The 18,424-nt window shown below is 40.0% G+C and overlaps 2 protein-coding genes and 1 long non-coding RNA gene across 7 annotated transcripts in view; 1 reads left to right on the forward strand and 2 right to left on the reverse strand.

Annotated features, from left to right (window-relative positions):
- ALG10 (ALG10 alpha-1,2-glucosyltransferase) overlaps positions 1-5,910 on the reverse strand; it is a 52,516-nt gene extending 46,606 nt beyond the window's left edge. Inside the window, exons 1-4 of one of the 3 annotated variants that reach the window (XM_062638334.1) lie at positions 5,661-5,910; positions 5,171-5,368; positions 4,334-4,523; positions 2,454-2,621 (exon numbers count right to left, since the gene is read on the reverse strand). In XM_062638334.1, the coding sequence (XP_062494318.1) occupies positions 4,467-4,523; positions 5,171-5,368; positions 5,661-5,825 (420 nt within the window). In that variant the 5' untranslated portion in view covers positions 5,826-5,910 and the 3' untranslated portion in view covers positions 2,454-2,621; positions 4,334-4,466. Of the gene's footprint in view, positions 1-1,271; positions 2,622-4,333; positions 4,524-5,170; positions 5,369-5,660 lie in introns of those variants that run through there. The other 2 variants (XM_062638333.1, XM_062638336.1) reach the window with 2 other exon arrangements.
- A 14-nt stretch (positions 5,911-5,924) lies between these two features.
- TPRKB (TP53RK binding protein) lies at positions 5,925-8,762 on the forward strand. Of its 2 annotated transcripts, XM_062638338.1 has the most exons (5): positions 5,925-5,944; positions 6,190-6,411; positions 7,140-7,262; positions 7,676-7,852; positions 8,643-8,762. In XM_062638338.1, exons 2-5 carry the CDS (start codon positions 6,271-6,273, stop codon positions 8,727-8,729), a joined length of 528 nt encoding a protein of 175 aa, XP_062494322.1. In that variant the 5' UTR covers positions 5,925-5,944; positions 6,190-6,270; the 3' UTR covers positions 8,730-8,762. The 2 variants fall into 2 exon arrangements, with proteins under 2 accessions (XP_062494322.1, XP_062494321.1); XM_062638337.1 differs by lacking the exon at positions 5,925-5,944 and having other exon boundaries at positions 6,069-6,411.
- Positions 8,763-13,537: 4,775 nt separating this feature from the next.
- LOC134173875 (uncharacterized) lies at positions 13,538-18,393 on the reverse strand. Of its 2 annotated transcripts, XR_009968429.1 has the most exons (3): positions 18,068-18,393; positions 15,579-15,970; positions 13,538-14,335 (listed from the first exon to the last, which is right to left on the reverse strand). It is a non-coding gene; the product is annotated as an uncharacterized LOC134173875 (long non-coding RNA). The 2 variants fall into 2 exon arrangements; XR_009968428.1 differs by lacking the exon at positions 18,068-18,393 and having other exon boundaries at positions 15,579-16,439.
- Between the last annotated feature and the right edge of the window lie 31 nt (positions 18,394-18,424).

Consider the following 18,424-nt stretch of genomic DNA (forward strand, 5'->3'; position numbering starts at 1 on the left):
CAGCTTGATCAATCAAATACGGAGTGATCAAAAATGGCTTTCCCTACGGTACACACAACAACTAACATACTGGCTACAGTGACCTGGCAAACATCTTAAATTCAATACAAATAAACCTACTCATTGAAAAGTGATTTTAAGGTTCCCTTAGAAGAAACAGAGCTGCAAAGACATTGGGCAGGAGAATCTGAGTTAACCACACTCTTCACAGTTAGCACAGGTAGGGAATCAGAGCCAGGACATTGATACCATTGACTGATAAAGAAAAATGAAAAAACCCATGACATAATGTGAGTAAATAACTCCACAGTACTGACTTTTTGAGAAATAATTCCATTTCAGAGTGACTAGCATGGCAATAGTACAATAGGTTTGCATGGATTTGTCAGCTGTCTTTTAATTACAGAACAAGAAAGAACTTAAAAATGCTACACAGCATGCAAAGTTTTGGATCTCCTCCCCTGCCACATGGTTTAGTTATATTTATAAAACAGCTTAATAGTTAACTTTAAGCAATCAAATATTTTTGAGCCTAATTAAAGTCATTTACAGCCAGAAACCATTACAGCCTTCTTTTATTCTCAAGATAATACACTAGATGCTTTTAAAAATATATATATACACACACTGTATTTTACCTTTGTAATACAAAATATATATTCCCTAGTTCCATTAGATCTGTATATATATGAAAACCATTTAAAAGAACAATTCAGTAATGCCATTAGTATTTCTTTAAGATTACATGTCAAAGATCTTAGAAACAATCGGTTCAACTGGGGAGTGCACTCAGATCCTACATCAGTACAAACCTGTGAACACAGAACCTCAGGACATAAAAGCCTGATTATTTAAAAGGGTATTCATTAGGCTGCATTCCACTGTGTAACTTCCCTCCTAACAGGTCACATTATCAACTGCAATTTATCTTTTGTTGTACAATAACACTTATTCCCCCAAAGAAGGTACATGCACACAGCCTCCACTGTATTTTCTAAGTACCAGTTTGAAATAAAATTTTCAAACTGCTTTAATGATTTAAGAGCCTACATTCTGCTTGCAAAACCAATGTAAGCATTTATCGACAAAAAAAATCATGATAATTCAGTGGCATGTAGGAGGTTTTGAAAACATACTTTAGTAGTGGTTCATACCTTGCCTGCCAGCAAACCTAGATGGAAATGGCCTGATCCAAGCAGCAAATATGCAGAGGTAACAAAAATGTTAAACACCAAAATATTTTGTTTTAAAGAGAAGCCTCTGAAACATACTTACAAATTGTCATATCCTCAAGAGAATGTTATATAGTATTTTGTTATAATGAAAAATCACTGTAAACATCTCTCTTACTTCACATAAATTACAGAAAGATGTGCTCAAATTCCCCTTCGTATTGAATGTTTTAATTCCAGGAGCTCATAAATTCAATACATGGAATACCTTCACATGACAACATATCAGATCTCACATTCAGTTGCAACAATATAAGCAAACAGCTTACTTCCCCAATTCCAACTGGGGGAAAAAGTCTTCACATAATGCAAAATATACTGGGAAAGAAAAGGTCACCACATAAACCGCTGGATTTCATCACTATTTGGCCATTGGAATGTTTTGGTTAGAAAAACATATAAAGTTATGGCATTCACAGCAATATAAAAAGCCAACTCCAGAAGCTGTCTATATAGAGATGGAAATGGAATATTGAGTCTGTATATTAAGAATGGCAAAATAAAGTAACGAAATTCCAGCAATTTTTGAGGAACTGTGACTGCTAGTAAACATACAAAATACATCAAGATCCAGAATATCGGTTTTGATTTTAGTGTATCAGCAAAACTCCAGCAAGAAAATATATAGACTGGAACCAATACATATTTTACAAGCTCATGTCTTTGGAAGACTTTTCTCCAGACATAAAATGTATAATGTCTGTTATCTGCTAGTAAATACTTATGAACATAGGTAAATTTCCAGATCAGGAATAAAGAGATGGCAGTGATTAAGCTGTACTGCACAGGGTGCTTTCGTAATGACAGAAGGAATTTCTTGATTTTAGAAGTGGTCAATAAATGAGGGAATGAAAAAAAGACAGTAAAGGACAGAAAATAGAACAGCTGAGGAAAGTGCAAACAGGCTTCATGGCTACTTCTGTCACCAACAACTATTCCACCATTGATGAAGAGAAAGACAAAGAACCCAGTGACTAATATGATGTATGGCCAAGTTAAAACAGTAAGTGTAACTAAGTTTTTAGGTGATGTGAGGTATTTGATGAGAAACTGCAATACTCTCATCAAATCTGAAAATGATCCTTTCCTGGAAGAAATCTTTTCATCTTTCTTTTTCTGTAACTCTGTCTTCCAGGCTTCATTTAGCTTCTCTGCAACAATATTTCCAGCACAAAAAACTGTCCACACAATATTTGTCTGACGAAACATGAAGCCACAAAATCCAAGGAGAGCTGAAGTTTTATGGTTACCATAAAGGCACATTAAATAGGCGAAAAGTGTGAAAAATACTGATCCTGGGTCTGTATAATAAAGGAATGTAAAAAAGTAAAGGGTGGGAAACATTGCAAGCGTTAACGTAGACAAGATTCTCTGGAAGCCAGACACAGCCTAGAGAAGAAGCAGAAAAATGTGGTTAAAAATGTCCAATAAAAATAACGTAAAACAAACAACTAACCCCAAATATAATTCTTGAGAATTCCATTAACACAATATAATATCTCTTATGCTCTTTGGCTCCATTATTACAGAAGCACACAGGCTGTATTTTTGTTAACCTCCTGCTATGTTAATGCAGAGTGTCAGACCACACAACGTTAGTACAGCACATTACTGAAGGCGAGTTAAAAACACAGCAACGAAAATACACCAACTTCTTTCATATGTCAGGTGTTCACATATCTGTTCCATTAAGGTCATTGCAGGAGTCTAACTGCTCCCATATCTCGAATAAAATAGCTAATGGGCCAAGAAAAAAGAAAACGACCAACAAACCAACATTTTATGCTCCTGAAATTTCATCACCAAGATTCTGCTTGTTTGTGAGACAGCAGAACACATCATTTCATGCTTCTACTCTTGCCTCTTTTGAATTCAGTACACAGAGTGGCCCGTTCAAAGTTTCTGATCTTTGGCGCAGCTTTTACTGTTTATCCTCATTATAATTTGTGATTTAGAAAAGAAACTTCAAAGAAGGTAGGAGACCATGCAGTTAAAAGCTCCTCCCAATTAACCCGCTCACTACATGATGAAATACAATTCACAACATTAAAAAATGTTGCATGATGTTTCTGAATGATGCAGCATGGGGTGAAACAGCCAGTCATCACCTTACAGAAAAGAGAAATACAGAAAATGTTGAGCTCAAAACCAACAAGACAACTACATTTTCTAACTCTTAGACTACTGTTTACTTACATTTGTATTTCCACTTCAAAGTATAAGATTAAGTGTTCCAAAAGTGAAAAAAAAAAATATTGAATTTGACTCAATTCTGTATAGTCTTACTGTGTGCTTAAAATTGAAGAGTCTCCCTTAAGAAAATACATCAGAAGAAATTTTCCTTAAAGGAATTCTTCAGTTATCAGAGAACAGGAAAAAATGTTCTTATGGTTAAAAGTGAAACTGAAGAATTTGACTACGGTGAAAGATTTTGAATAGGCCATTAATCACTGAAACAATTTACCTGCTGCAGTGGTGGATTCTCCACCACTTTAAATATACAATATTCCTATGCCCAAGTTGAACTGTTACGGTCTGGATGTGTGGTCAAAGGTAAGAACTGGCTGGCTGGTTAACTAGTCACACTCTACCCAAAGAAGAGTAACAACCAGAGTAACACAGGGATCTATACTGGAACCTGTCCTCTTTAACATCTTTATCAATGACCCAAAGCAGCAAGAGTACACTCTCATCAAGTCTGCAAATGACACTAAACTGGTGGGACCAGGCTGAAGAGCAGAGCTGCCAAGCACAGTGATGAAGACAGGCTGGAGGAATGGGGCAACAGAAACATTATGAAATTCAATGAGTTCAAATGCAAATTCCTGCACCTGAAAAGGAAGAAATCCCTACACTGATAGAGGCTAGACACAGAGTAGGTGAGGATCTGCTGTTCTGTGGAAAGGGACCTGGGGGTCTTGGCAGATAATGAAGTGAACATGAGCCAGCAGCTTGCCTGGATGGAACAGCAACAGCCTCCTGGACTGCATCAACAAGAGAGCATAGAAGCAGATCAAAGGAAGTGATTATCCCTCTTTATTTGTTAGGCTGCACTTACAATACCACAGAAAATTTTGTGCCCTGTGATATAAAAAAAGCACCAGTAAACTGAAGCAATGGCAGAGGGCCACCAAGACAGTGGGAGACTGAAATATATGCTCGAAGAGCAGAGGCTGTGGGAGCTGGCCTTATCCAGTCTGGAAAATAGATGGCTTGGGAGGACTGAACAGCAGCCTACAAATACCTGAGAATATCACCAGCTGAAAGAGTTAGGCTCCTCAAAGTGGTACACTGTGGAAGAGCAAGGGACAACAGGCATAAACTGAGAGGTTCAGACTGGATGTAAGAAAAATCTTTTCCACTGTGAGGGCAGTCAGTCATGGAGCAGGTTGCCCAGAGAGCAACCTGATCTGACCTCAGGGGTGGCCTGCTTTGAGCTTGAAGGGTGGATCTTCTAAGGTCCTTTCTGCCCTGAATTATTCCCCACTTTGCAACTTGAATTATTCTTTGGTTCTAAATACTGGTATGAAACCTGGTATCTTTCAGAAGAACAGAGTTTAGTTTAAACACAGCTTACAGGGCTTCACTCAGGATTCAGTGGCTGAAATTTTCTGGAAAGTCAGAAGCAATTTCAACTAGATGAGCGTTCAGACCTTTGGACAGTAACTTTAAGTTTTATTTCAATGGGGCTACTTATCGTTACACACAAGAGTAAACTTTTAGAGGTTTGCACCCTGAAAGAGAAAAAATATTAAAAAAAAAAATCAAAACAAAAAAATGGAAAAAGGAACATGCCTCCTTGGCCGAACTGGTAGTAGTACTTGCAGTTACATAAAGCTTGCTCACATACATAGCAAAACATACACTGAGGTACCAAAATTGCTTGTACAAGTGTATAAAATGTACGAGTACACAAAGTAATTCTACTTTCACCATACCTTATTCTTCTGATGGATCTTGGACAGAAGTAAATACAATAAATAGAAGTTCCCAGCACTGAAAAGCAGGTTAATAAACCTGAGCATCCCTGTAGAGCACACCACGCTTCCCGTCCATCCACAGAGCCATGCCACAGGCTTCACTATTCCCACCGACACCAGGTACAAGCCCGGCAGTGTGGTGATCATCGGGTCCCACTGCAAAGTGGAGCAAGAAACAGGTTATGGGCTGCTATCACACAGAAAAGGGACCCGAGACACACAGCGGGGTATGCCACAGCATGCCCACCCGCTCCCCGTTCTTAGCTTGGATGCTTGGTGCACTGCTGGCATTACTACACTAGAATATTTGAACACTCCGTATCCTGCACCACCAAGAAGCAGAAAGCAGCGTTTGGGGCAACGACGACCACAGAGTATTCTCTTTTCGAAACGCCCACGGCACGTTCATACAAAGCATCGCTCTGACTGGCACGGCTCCGCGCCGCACCTGCAGGAAGCGTCCCTGGCAGTAGGCCTGTGCCTGCGGGACGTGGAAGGCCTCGTCCATGTAGGGTCCGCGCTGCCCGCGATTGACGGCCGCGAACAGCAGGCACGACAGCAGGAACGCGCCGCTCATGACCGCGGAGAAGCCGTAGGCCTCCGACCGTTCCATGCTGCCGCCGCCGCGCCGAGAAGGCCGGGCTGGGAAGGGGCCGCCCTTCCGGGAAGGGCTGGGCGCGGGAGGTGGGGCCTGGCGGTGGGGGACGCGGCTGTGCTGCTCGGCGGGCGGCGGTGAGGGGCGGTGGGGGGCAGAGGTGGCCAGGCCAGGCCAGGCCAGGCCAGGCCGGGCCGGGAGGGCAGGAGGAGCCAGGCGCGGTTGGTGGCTGCCGGGCGGGGAGGATGAGGGGACCGGCGGGCGGGTCGGGAGGTGCGGCCTGCCTCCGGCCGTGGAGCCGCACGCATGGGGCTTGCCCTCCGGGAGACTTTAAAAACCATCTGTGAATGGTGTTATTGAAACTGTGTTTTATACGGGACAGGAGCGGGTGCGTGTTCGTTCATTGTTTTGGTAAATGGTGTAGGGTTGGTGCTGCCGGACGCTCCCGGGCTGGTCCTGCAGGATGGAGTTAACGCATGGGCTGGAGCTGTTCCCTGACTGCACCGTCACCCTCCTCCTCTTCAACCACGTGAAAAATGCAGCTGCTCTAAGGAAGAAGGCCATGGAAGGGTCCATCGAAGGAGCATTAATAAACCCTGCCATGGTGAGTGAGTGCCTGAGTGCCTATGCCCTCCCGTTCGGACTGCGTTACAGTTCTAAATGCAGCGTGGAAATCCTCCTCTATGGGAACTCCGTGAAGAACAGCCTATGCTTGTAATCACTTGTCACACGAGTTGCTGCTATACACTGCAAATGCTCCTCCTCTGATTTCATTACGGTGTTGTACAGTGTAAGGGTTCATCTGTGTGAAATAAGCCCTGGCAGGATTGGCCAGAACAGTTGTCGCCTTGGTTCACTTCACATCCTGCTTGGTGGAGCTATTTAAACCTGCTCCCATCTGTGAAATGCAGTACTAATTGCATTATGCTGTCCAAAACCTAATATTTGGAGCCTTTTTTCTCATTTAAACCCATAACTATTTTCTGAATCTGGCCTTTTTTGTTAGAATTAGCAAAGCTGTAGTTAGGAAAGGTGAAAAAAAAATAATCTGACAATTTACTGACAGAAGATTTATTAATGTGATTCTTTTTTCAAAAGATTTCAGTAACCTGATTGAGAGAGCATAGTCTTGACTCTGTCAAGTATAACTGTACACAGGCAATAATCACATGACTTTGGAAGAGCAAGAATTGCTAAAGTAACTAGTAAAATACTGGTTTCCTCCCCTCTATGAGGTAGACTTATGCTGTCAAAATTTAGTGGTCAGGATTTTTTTCAGAGTTCAAAATAGGAAGTTAAATTTCTGTTCAACTTCTTCGTTGTGTTTTACAGATTGTAGATCCTTTTCAAATTCTTGTGGCGGCCAACAAAGCTGTTCATCTGCACAGGATAGGTAAAATGAAAACCAGAACTCTCAATGCCGAAATTATTTTCAGCCTTTCACCAAACAACAATGTAAGATTTACTGAACAAATGTCTTTTATTGTCAGACAAGGTTGCCAAGATCCATGCAGCCAAACTAAATAGATTTATTCATTCAAGGTCAGGTTGGACAGAGCCTTGGGTGACATGGTTTCGTGGGAGGTGTCCCTGCCCATGGCAGGGGGGTTGTAACTAGACGATCTTAAGGTCCTTCCCAACTCTAACTATTCTATGATTCTACGAACTGTTTACCTGGCTACTAATAGAAGTCACAGCTATTTTTATTAACACTAATACGTTGTTATCTCTTGTAGCTTGTCAGAATTACATTAATGTAAAACTGACAGTTTATATTCTTAGTCTGTTTGAGCCTGTAGCTGAAAAGGTTGCTCATATATAGTGAGAAAATGACTCATAATATTTTCTTATTTTTTATGCTTTCTTAGATTTCAGATGCATTTAAAAAGTTTGGCATTTCAGACAGTGACACAGCGGTGCTCATTGTTCTGGTTGTGGACAAAGAAAAAACTGTGAATCTGGGAGATATAGTAACTCAGGTGGAAGGCCAGCAGGTTTCTCTGAATGAACTCCCCCAACTAACAGACACTGCCAGAGTTAAAAAGGTATGTAGCCAAAAGAGATGACTGGTGTAGAGAAAAGTGGACATTATCTTAGGGTCTGTATTTCTTTAGCACAACTGGAAACCTGTTTTAGTGAACTTGATCATTTCTTACTTACAATTTTTTTAGTTGCAAGAAGTTCTAGTTGTCAGACCCCCAACAGCATAAATTTTAAGTCTTAAAATTCTTAGCATCGTCAGGAAGTTGGAACATAAAAATACATTCCAGATTGCTGCCTACCATTCAGGCACTTTGCTTCCTGTTTTCTCAGGCAAATATTCATTTAATTAAAAATAAATTTCCAGTCCTGAACAGTTTCATAATCTTAAACACATAAATAGTCCCAGCATGGGTGGCTGAACTAAAAATGTGTTGATTAGCTGCTAGAAGCTGCTTTGGGGCATGTGTGCTCTTAGCAGATTACCATATGCTAGATAAGTATCTTGAAGCATATGTGTTTAACTTCAAGTAACTTAAAATTCAAGTAACTTAAATAATTTTGATCATGTTGGTCAAAGTAATGATGGGAGACATGAATAAAACTGGACAAATAATAGCATACAACATGTGGAGCTAAAATTGCTTCTCTCATTCAGTTTCTTAGCTTTATGTCTTGCCATTTCAGAATTTCCTTGGTTCCTTAGTCCCAATTTTATATCGCAGTCATGACAAGATTAAAATTTCCAGTGTAAAAAGTGTGGGAGAAGGGCAAACCTTGGGTACATATTTTTAGAAGACATGTGATGAATTTTTTTCTTCCTTACACATGTTTTATGGTTTTCTTTCTCTGCAGATGTACAAAGTTACTCCGCAAGAAGAAAAACTCGGCACCTTATTGGATAGTATTGTTTGCAGAATGTCAACAAAAGATGTTATATGAAAATGTGTAAATAAATTTTTTCTAAAGGAAAAAGAGGGCTTTCTGAGATGTAAAAACATTTCATTGCAATTTATTGTGCATTTCAGGGAAAGTGGTATAGTACTGAGCAGTTTGATGATATCTGAGCTTTAATCATAAATAAGTAAGTTTGGATATGGGGGTAACCAGGGCTGTGTTCTAAGCACAAAGAGAAATCTTGCTGTGGAAAGCAGAATTTGCCATTGGCATTTCTGTCCATTTTCTTAGCAAGATTAAAAAAAATCACTTTTGCCAGTACCTTAAGTTGATCTAAACAGAAGGCTGGGAAATCTCTACTTACTCCTCTCTTTCATCAAACGTTTTGCTAGGTGCAGAAAGGTTTCAAACACTGTAAATCATTTTTATTAGCCCTCCCTTGATTTGTTTTCTTTCGGCATCTCGATGGATGATGTCCTTTTAATGATACTGCTGCTGGAAAAGGCATCTCCATGGCATGAATTATTGCTGATGGGCTAGGAAAAGGAAAGTTTCCATAAACTGTCAGCAGCACTTCCCTCTTTCTGCTAATGGGATACAGTCACTGCCCACCCATTGGGAACAGGAAGGGCCCTGTGGCAGCCAGTGCTGGAGCAGTGTGGAGCAGGGGTGTCAGGGATGTGTAGGACCGTGAATGAGGTCAGCATGGATGATGCAGTGGTGATGGTAGCACCTAACAATGTGATGTTATCAGATGGAGGGTGCTGCTGAGCTACTGGTCTGTTGCTGTGGTACTTACGTGTTGGTGTTGAAAGATAATGAGAGATGCTTTTACTACACCGAATTATACATGGTGATGCTGACTTCCTAGGGCCTAGTTCTGGGTCCAGAGCTCACAGAGAATTTTTTACCCTAAATTTATTTACTTATATTGTCAATAGAACTTACATAGCATTCTGAAAGGATCATTGAACTTGTTTGGTTGAACCAGTGTTGGAGGCCATCAAAAGGAGCTAAAAAGAATATTGTTTTCCAGCAGTCATCAGGTCCAGCAGTCCTGCATGAGTATCGTTTAATCACATGCAGGCATCCTGTTTAAGAACAAAACCTGTTCTAATCAGGTGGAAATCCATTCTGCTATTGCTATGCTATATAGTTTTTCTGGGATGTGTGTACACCTGTATAGCTGTCTGAATATGGGTTGGTTTTATTTGTTTCCTAATGTTCTCTGAGGTGTTACAATTTGTGTATGTAGAAGATATTTGGAAGAGTATGGCCCAGTTTCTTACACAGTGTGTGGGGAAACAAATGTATTTTTGGGGAGAGGCAGGTCTGAGTTAAGAGTTGAAATGTTATCCACTACAGTAAACAGACCAGCAAAATGACACATAGACGTATTGTCTGTGTTTCTGTATTTAATATGAAAACCCCTAGTTTCTGTTCTGCGTTTTTATTTTGGTTAATGCTTCCCTCAATTAAAACACAGTAGTACAAGTACCATCCTCTTCTTACCAACCAGATCAATGGCCAAATACTTGCCAAGTACCAAGGGAATTAAAAGGTTTATCAAAATAAGTTATTCAGGAGAAATGACCCTGCTGATTTCTTGATTGAAAGATGGTTCTACAGATTGTATCATCCCCTTAAAGGGAAATGTGAGGGAATAGTAAAGAAATGGAGTTTGGAAGGGCTTGAGTCTTTTGAAATAACACGTGTGTAACATCAGCATGTGAGAATGACCGTGGCAAATACAAGACTTGTTTTCCTTTTCTGACAGTCTGGTTGGTACATGGATTATATCACCAGATTTGCTGGCTCAATTGCTGACATTGGTTTTGGTAGCTTAAAATAATGGTAGGTAGTTATGCTTAAAGCACAGCCTTTTTTGAACATGTGTAAAGCATCAGTCTGGTCTGTTTAATACAGGAGAAATGCTAATAAAAAGATCCCTGCATAACAGTTGATACATAAGTTCCAAACTTGGCTTCCCAGTTTCTAATTCTTGTCAGTGTCTTTCACTGGTGTGGAAACAGTAAATAGTTTGTTACTGTTGCCATGAGTTAAATTATGAAACTGTGATTTACTGTGAGAATTGAACGAGCCATTTTCATGGGTGGATTTACTGGATATTATTTTGGGAGCTGAAGTCTCCTGACTATCGTTCAGTCAGGCAGATGATTTGGGTCTGTTGGTAGTGAAGACTATGCCACTGACCTGCAAGACCACAGTTTTCCTCTAATCCTAGTTGCATTATCTGACTTAAACAAATTGCTTACAAAAACTAGGAATAAATTTGGGTTGTGTTGACCCTGTGAAGTTACACTTGTCTTTCTGAAAACTAAAATTAGAATGTCTGGATATATAATATTGATGTTAAATTGACCCCCACTGTTTTCCATCAAAGCAAAAGCTTAAGGAACTTGGGTTTTTCAAAACATTCAATGTTCAGCTGCTTCTCTTCAGAACTTTCATACCTTATCACCTCTATTACAAAGGTGAAAAAGAGGAAGCTGAAGCATTTTCAATACTTTACTTGGACCTTCTGTGCTTCAGAGGTAAGATTGTAACTGCAGGACATACAAATTTAACATCTAAGTGTAAAAGTATGATGTGTGGTCAGTTCTAGCTTTTATTTTTAAGGTGGAGTGGTTTTGGGTGGGGATTTTTGGCTGTGCTGCCTGTTTAACATTGTGTATATGATAAAAATTGAGTGAAACCAGCAGCCTGTGCTTCTAAAAGGCAATGGCCAAAACCTCATCCTCCACAGAACTCACTTTCCTGCTTGAATGCTTTGTAACACATGAGTTTATTAGAGAAGTAGAGGGGAGAAAAAGAAAGATAAAACACTGGAGACAGGACAAGCAAGAAATGGCCAGTACAAAGCCACTTTTTACAATGTCATACATGCTAAGGCAAGCAGGCTATCCTTTTTGAGTTAAGGATGATTTCCAAGCTTTCAGCCCAGGTAAGTCTGATGTATATCCAAACAACTGATGATTCCATGAGGAATGCAGACATACACTCAAGGAGCACTTGCCTGCCCTGTAGCCAGGGAGGTAGTCCAGTAGCACACTGTGATTTGCCAGCAGCCATCACCTGCAGGCTGGTGCATGTGTGGCATCAGATATGTGCCCATCCCGTGATTAGGGGAGTGTGTATTTTGGCACATAGGAAATCTCACAGTGATGTAAAACAGGCAGAGGTTCTGCAGGGAAAGAGAGCAGCAAAGGGTAGTCTGCCTTGCACCAAGATGGCTCTTCCTGAGTGCTGTGCAGCCACATCTGCAGGCCACTGTGATCAACAGCACAAGCAATGCAGGTTCACTGACCTGACAGTTCAATTTGTGAGCTGCAGCCTGTGCACCTCTGAACTGTGTGTCTGATATTAGTAAAATGCATGTTTCTAAAAGCTATGCATGTTAGGAAAAATAGCCAATCCAGTTTACAAAATTTTAAGCAAAGGAAAAATCCCCATCAGCTGTCAGTGACCAGTTCCATGAGTGAGTTCCCCTCACCATTAAGTGTGCCCCCTCCCAGCTCTGTTCACTGGCTTCCTCTCTTCTGCCATCCTGAGATGCTTTTACCTGTCTGCTTTTATTTCCAAAGACCTTCACAGTTCACATCAGTCTCCTATAGCCTAAGCATACCCTTTTGCCTTGTGATTTCAAAGCAACAGCTTCAGGCCTCCTTCTGTGCCTGCTTCAGGTAGGGGAACCTCCCTTCATCGTTTTCAAAATAGATGATTATTCAGTACCACTCTTTGACCCGCTGCAAAAACTCCCTCTCCTGCAGAAGCCTTGACGACGGTACACATCCAGTGCACTGAGGCCATCGCCTGTCACACAATCCCAGTCACACGGGTTTTTGTGCTGCTGTCAGTATGTCTAAATCCCTCTCTCTTCTAGTGTGCTTCAATGGTGTGTTTACAAGAGAGGGACCATCCTTTTGCTTTCACTTGCAATATTAGTTTATGCTGCATGGTTTACGGCTGGGTTCCCTATGTCTTATGACAAGTTATTTAATGTGCTAATAATAATTTTTAAAATATTATTCCTTTGTATGCTGTTCTTCAGAGATCACCATCAAAGCTCTGCTCCCATGTTAATCATAATGAGGTGGTACCTTAACAAGGACATTCGTTTGGAGTGGTGCAGTGCTGCGTAGGTACAGGAACACCGATTCCAGCACCCACACCTGCTGGGAGAGCTGATGCAGGCATCCCTGATGCTACACTGTGCTTGTAAGCACTCCTCGAAGTGTGCCAGGTAGGTCTTTGCAGAAACATTTTAGTTTATGTGCCCCTCCTAATTATGGATGGATACCAAAATGCGGTGCGCAACACTTAACAGAATTGTGTTCCCTACTGGTGCTCTGTAATTACAAAGATATAAATCTATCTCTTCCTAAGTATTCAGAATATCTTGCAGTTCTTCTTTGTTTATTAGGATACTGTTTGTTAGTTTATACAATGCTGGAATTTGGGGTTTAAGCTGAGTTTAAACTCCAAAAGCTTGGACTATTGTTCCCAACAGCCACTGCCCCTCAGAGCTTCCAGTCCATTAACCTGAGCTCATCAGGAGTAAGCAACCACACAACCAAGAGTGTAACAGAGGCTGCCAACTGGCTGTATTTCCATAAAGCTTGCAGGTTTTCTGAGTAGAGTTCCCTGAAAACATGGGAATATGGAATACCCTCCATCAAGTGTGGGCTGGTGTCTGTAGAAATTGGTATGGCCATGAGGTATTTTAATGAACTATGGAAAAGCAAGCAGTTATTGAAGATGAATTAAATATATTGGTATAAGACTGAAGATGAGCCAGTTGGTTCTGCCATAAAGGATGCTTACAAATATAGTTTATTTCATTATTTTATTCCTGAGTTTACAAAGGCATTACCACAGGTTAAAAATATGCAGGTGCAAGTCCCATATAAACTCTTCAGCAACAGAGATGAGAATTTGATTGCTTCATAGGTCTTCCTTTGCTTGCAGGATAGCTGGTTTTGTTAATTTATTTGTTTTCTTATGATGTTGTGACATGGCAGATTATTTGCTTGCTTATAGTATATGTTTTATGATGGATTCGAACAGGTAACCTTAGCAGAGGTAGACACTGACAACTGAAGTTCAAAAATGGAAAGCTGAGGTTTCTCTACAAAACACTGACCAACAAAAACATAAGTAGAACTCTTCTTGCTAGCATATGTGCTTAAGGTAAGTTTCATATACATGCGACGGGTAATATAAACGTGTACTGTGCAAACAGGTTATGTTATTCACAGTCATGTTCTGTATATTGACAACTAAATTGCTTCACAGTTTCAGTTTCACACATAGCAATATTTTAAGCAGTTTCAAGCAAACTGTAATATGCTGAGACCATTTTTTTTTTTTTGTACCTCCCAGGTATGGATAATTGACAGAAATATTCCATTAAATATTTGACAAAGAAAGTGTATTGCTGCTATCAGGATGAATCCTTTCTTGACCAGGCTCCCCAGATTGCCATTAGAAGGATCATGACAATCACTGTGTAAAGGGTATGGACTGTAGCAAGATCATCTCCATGCTGGTCCTTGAACCCAGAGTTGCTGTGCCAGTTCTCACTTTTGCTGCCATTGGTTTTCTGTCTGTGAGCACGGAGAGAATGTATCCTGCCATAACAAAAAGCATGATTAAGATTAAAAAGAATTCTTTTTATTAACAGTGTTTATAATGAAGCACAGGGTGTGCATTGTATCATTGACTAGATTTGGGAAAGAGCTCTTCAAGCTGTATGGGGCTAATAAATTAATTTCCATAATTGGAAATGCAAAAAAACACCAGCCATTTGGTATCTCTCTCCCACTGACAGGCAGAGAGACTGGGTATGAGCTTGTTAGAGAATGCACAGTGCTTTTTCTCTTCACTGTTGATACAGATCAGTTGTATGAGAAAAAACATACCCTTAATTTTGCAATATTATGAAAGTGGGAAGGTTTAAAAAAAAATAACCAGTTTTCAAAGCTTTAATCCGGGGGAATAAGCACAGTCTGTGCTATGTGAGCTTCCCATCCTGCTCTCATAATGTGTTTCTATCTCCACTTTTCAGAGGGGACTTCCCTTGGCAGTCTGTGTCAAGGTGCTCATTAGCCAAAGGTAGCAATCAGCAGTAACTACACAAAGCATACCTCCTGGATTCTCTGGAGTTAAATTTTACATTGGTTTGCCACCTTTCCCAAATGGTTTGAAAGCAGAAATATTAACCTATGGTAGCTGACCTCCCCTTATTATCTCCACTGAAATTTGTCTGCTAAGCCCCGGTGGGCCTGCTTCTTTTTCTGTTTTTTGGTTTGTTGTTTTTTTTTTTTTTAAGAGAAAAAAAATGTTGAGTGTCCATAATTCCACCTGAAGTGGAATGCCAAAAGGTCAATCAGCTTGTGATTTTCATGCAGCTTAGGAAGGGGTCTCAGAAGTATTAGCCATAGTACAGCTCTGGTTCATGCATGTTCCTGCTGTTATTATCACCAAAGTGTAGGAGTTACCAAAAACGTTACTGCAGATACAGCTTACAAGTAAAGAGCTTTTAAAGACAAATCATATTTATGCTTATGCACACATAGAAAAGAGCTGTCAAAACTGATCTCTTAAAAATGAAAGACTAGGAAGTGCAATCTGCAAAAGGCAATTCATCAATAAAACAGACGTTCTGCAGCTGAGACTACATAAAGCAGTTGCAGAATTAGAAATACACATTTAACACTGGTATCAGGACAAGGGCTACCTTCTACCTTGTGTAAATCAAATAACAGTTCATTATCATATTGCAGCATCATGTGAAGACCATGAGAGGAATATTCTGTCAGTAGTTTGCTTTCCTACTCCCACCTAAGGGGAATATATGTATATGCAGCTTACCTCCTGGAAGCATTCATGGTGTCTTGGTAATTGAGTTCCCAATGCGTCAGATTTCTTCTTGCAGAGAGAAAAAAGGCCTTTTTTATGCTCTTTTTTCCTTGCACAAAAGAGGAAAATCTTCACTCGGTACCAACAAAAAGAATCCTCCTTCCAATCCCACCAACTTGACCAACACTAGTCTGGTCAATCGAAGTTCTTGAATTACTGGTTTTCTAAAGCTGATTTTGACATAGTTCTTCAAGAAATTCCCTGGAGCAGCTCAAAAGGCAAGTAATGAGTAATCCCAACGACTGGCTTCTTTTAGCTGCTGGGATCCCTTCTTATAAACAGTAGCTCGCTGCTGAAGGGTTGCCAAATTCATAGCAACACAAGTAATGCACAGATGGAGGGTGCTGGTGATGAAAAATGCAGGATGAGCTGTAACTTAGAACTACTTTCGATTAGATCACAGGCTATTTTGGGGTAAAACCTTAGTTCCTTTCACAACTACAATTTGGTTTAACTTGCCTGGAGTGAAATTTCAAGCCACCAGCACTTAGATGTGCCCTAATATTATAATATTTTAATGGAAAAGTACATGCCTTCTTTAATAATCTGTTAACTTTTATAATGCAATCATACTCAATAATCACAAAAGAAGACATTTTGGACATTTAGGGTTAGTAACAGTCACATATATCCTACTCTTCCCTGACCTCCAGTTAATTGGCAGAAGTTCTCCCAAACCGTGGGCATTGCATGATTAGCTGGGTTAACAGTGGGTTTAGAATAATAAATCCAATGGTCTAGTAATTATTTGTTGGGCTTTTGAATCAACACATTTAAATTTGTAGTTTAGAGAAAGAGGCCAAAGCCCTTCTTTCCCAGAACAAAATGGGAACACCTTCTTGCATCATCTTTAAACTATATACAAAAAACCCCAAACCTTATTTCTCATTTAACTGTTATTTTAAGCTGGTTGACACATATAATTGCTCTTAAGAAAGATCTGAACTTACAGTTCTGGTACATTTCTAAACGCTTTTGCCTTTCCTGCACACAGCATTTATATTTTTATATAAATGAAATTGGTTCCTTCGGTTTTATTACAACAATTAGCAATTTGTAAATAAGTCTTGGGGTATCACACTCCAGAAAATCAAGCCTGAGCTTGTTGACTTATACTCTCAGCAGTCTTAAAACTCTTTTCCATAAATATAATTTCTAAAAAGAGCTATTTTAATTTCTTTGACACTGTGACCATTTAATAGAAACTGATTGAATTTCCATTTCTTTTAAGTAAACTTGTTACAAGACCAGTACGTCAGCGTGCATTTCAACGAAGGGTATGTGCTGCATGCTTCCAGTGGTTATGTGAGTAAAACTGTGTCACCGGAACCAATGGAGCTACCAAGGACATCATATCATTCTTCATTATTAGTAATATATTAAATATAGAAAAATTGAAATATTACAATGATCTGGGAGAAGAAATTCAGACATCAGTAAAGAATTACTGACTTGAATCACTTCTAGCTCTTTCAGACCTGATCCTGGAAAGATAGGCAGTTATAACTTTTGGATTTTGTTTTCATAAATAGCATACAAAGAGTGGTAGATGCCTCACTGAAAGGCATACACTGAATTTTTCCTGTATGATTTTAGCTTTCTTTATATTTTTTTTTTCTACTTTACAGCCTATTTGCCCTTTTCCCTACTAATTTAATCTTGGTTTTCTTTTTCTTACTGATGCTTTCATTTTTTGACTGAACTAAGCAAAAGGAGGTATGTGTGAGCCTCATCTCAGAAGTGTAAGATTGTGGATTTTTGGTCTTATAATACACTCTTGAAATCTCCTGACTTTTATTCTTCTATCATAATTTTTCTTTGTGGAAAATTATCCTTTATAATGCACATGGCCCAGTTTTGTTAATACAGCCATGGACCCTTGCTCAACTTACTGAAAAAGAATTGCTGTTGAGCTGTTAGTGAAACATTCTATAGGCTAGAGCAAAGCAGGGGAAGAATGGTAAATGTAGAATTGAAATTGTAACATCAGTAATAGCAATTCAAGGACCCATGAAAAATACAATGAAGAGAACAGGTATAAAACCCTGAGCTGAAAAGCTGGAAGACAGAAACTCTGTAACAATGACGATCGGCCTGTTTTAAACACAACAGAGCCTGACACTTCCCCCGACATTTCTAGCCAGGAGGGGCTCCTGCGGTGATGGAGAGGGAGAAAAGGTGAGAAATGAGCATGTTCGTATTAAGCCTAGTGGCTTGACCCAGTCCTTTACTATGCGTATTAGCCAATGCATAGGATACTTGCTATGTACCCAAGTTGCATGTGTACTGCTTGCAAGGCTCCATGAAAGATGCCAAAATAGAGAAGAAAACATATAAGATGCCAAGCAGAGGAAGGCTTACAAAATATTGTATCTATGTAAAAATCATGGTTAACTATTCTTATTCAGCTGCTAAATTCCAATCCAGTGATTCCACCATACCAAATACTCAGCACAGAATACATCACTCGACTGCAATTTCTGAGGCCGTACATATATTAAGAGAAAACCCTAAGCGCTGGACAGCATTAGATGTCAGAAGAGATGTGGAAGAGTGGCGTTTTCCTGGTTTTCATTCTGCAATAGGCCTGCTTCAAAGCGTATTCTTTCAGTCAGTCACAGAACTGTTTGGGTTGGAAGGGGCCTTAAAGCTTATCCAACCCTTCAGACCGCGATTACATAGATTTAGTCTATTAATAACTGGTTAAGTATGCGAGGTGAAGAGCGGTCCTCTCAGTAACACCGCCAGCCGTTCGGGAGCTAACTACAAACCCCAAACTGCCCTGCGGTGCCTGTATC

The sequence above is a fragment of the Pezoporus occidentalis genome, unplaced genomic scaffold (genome assembly GCF_034315485.1).
Source record: "Pezoporus occidentalis ecotype Australia unplaced genomic scaffold, CSIRO_AGI_Poc_V1 ctg56, whole genome shotgun sequence".
In the NCBI taxonomy this organism is placed as follows: Eukaryota; Metazoa; Chordata; class Aves; order Psittaciformes; family Psittacidae; genus Pezoporus; species Pezoporus occidentalis.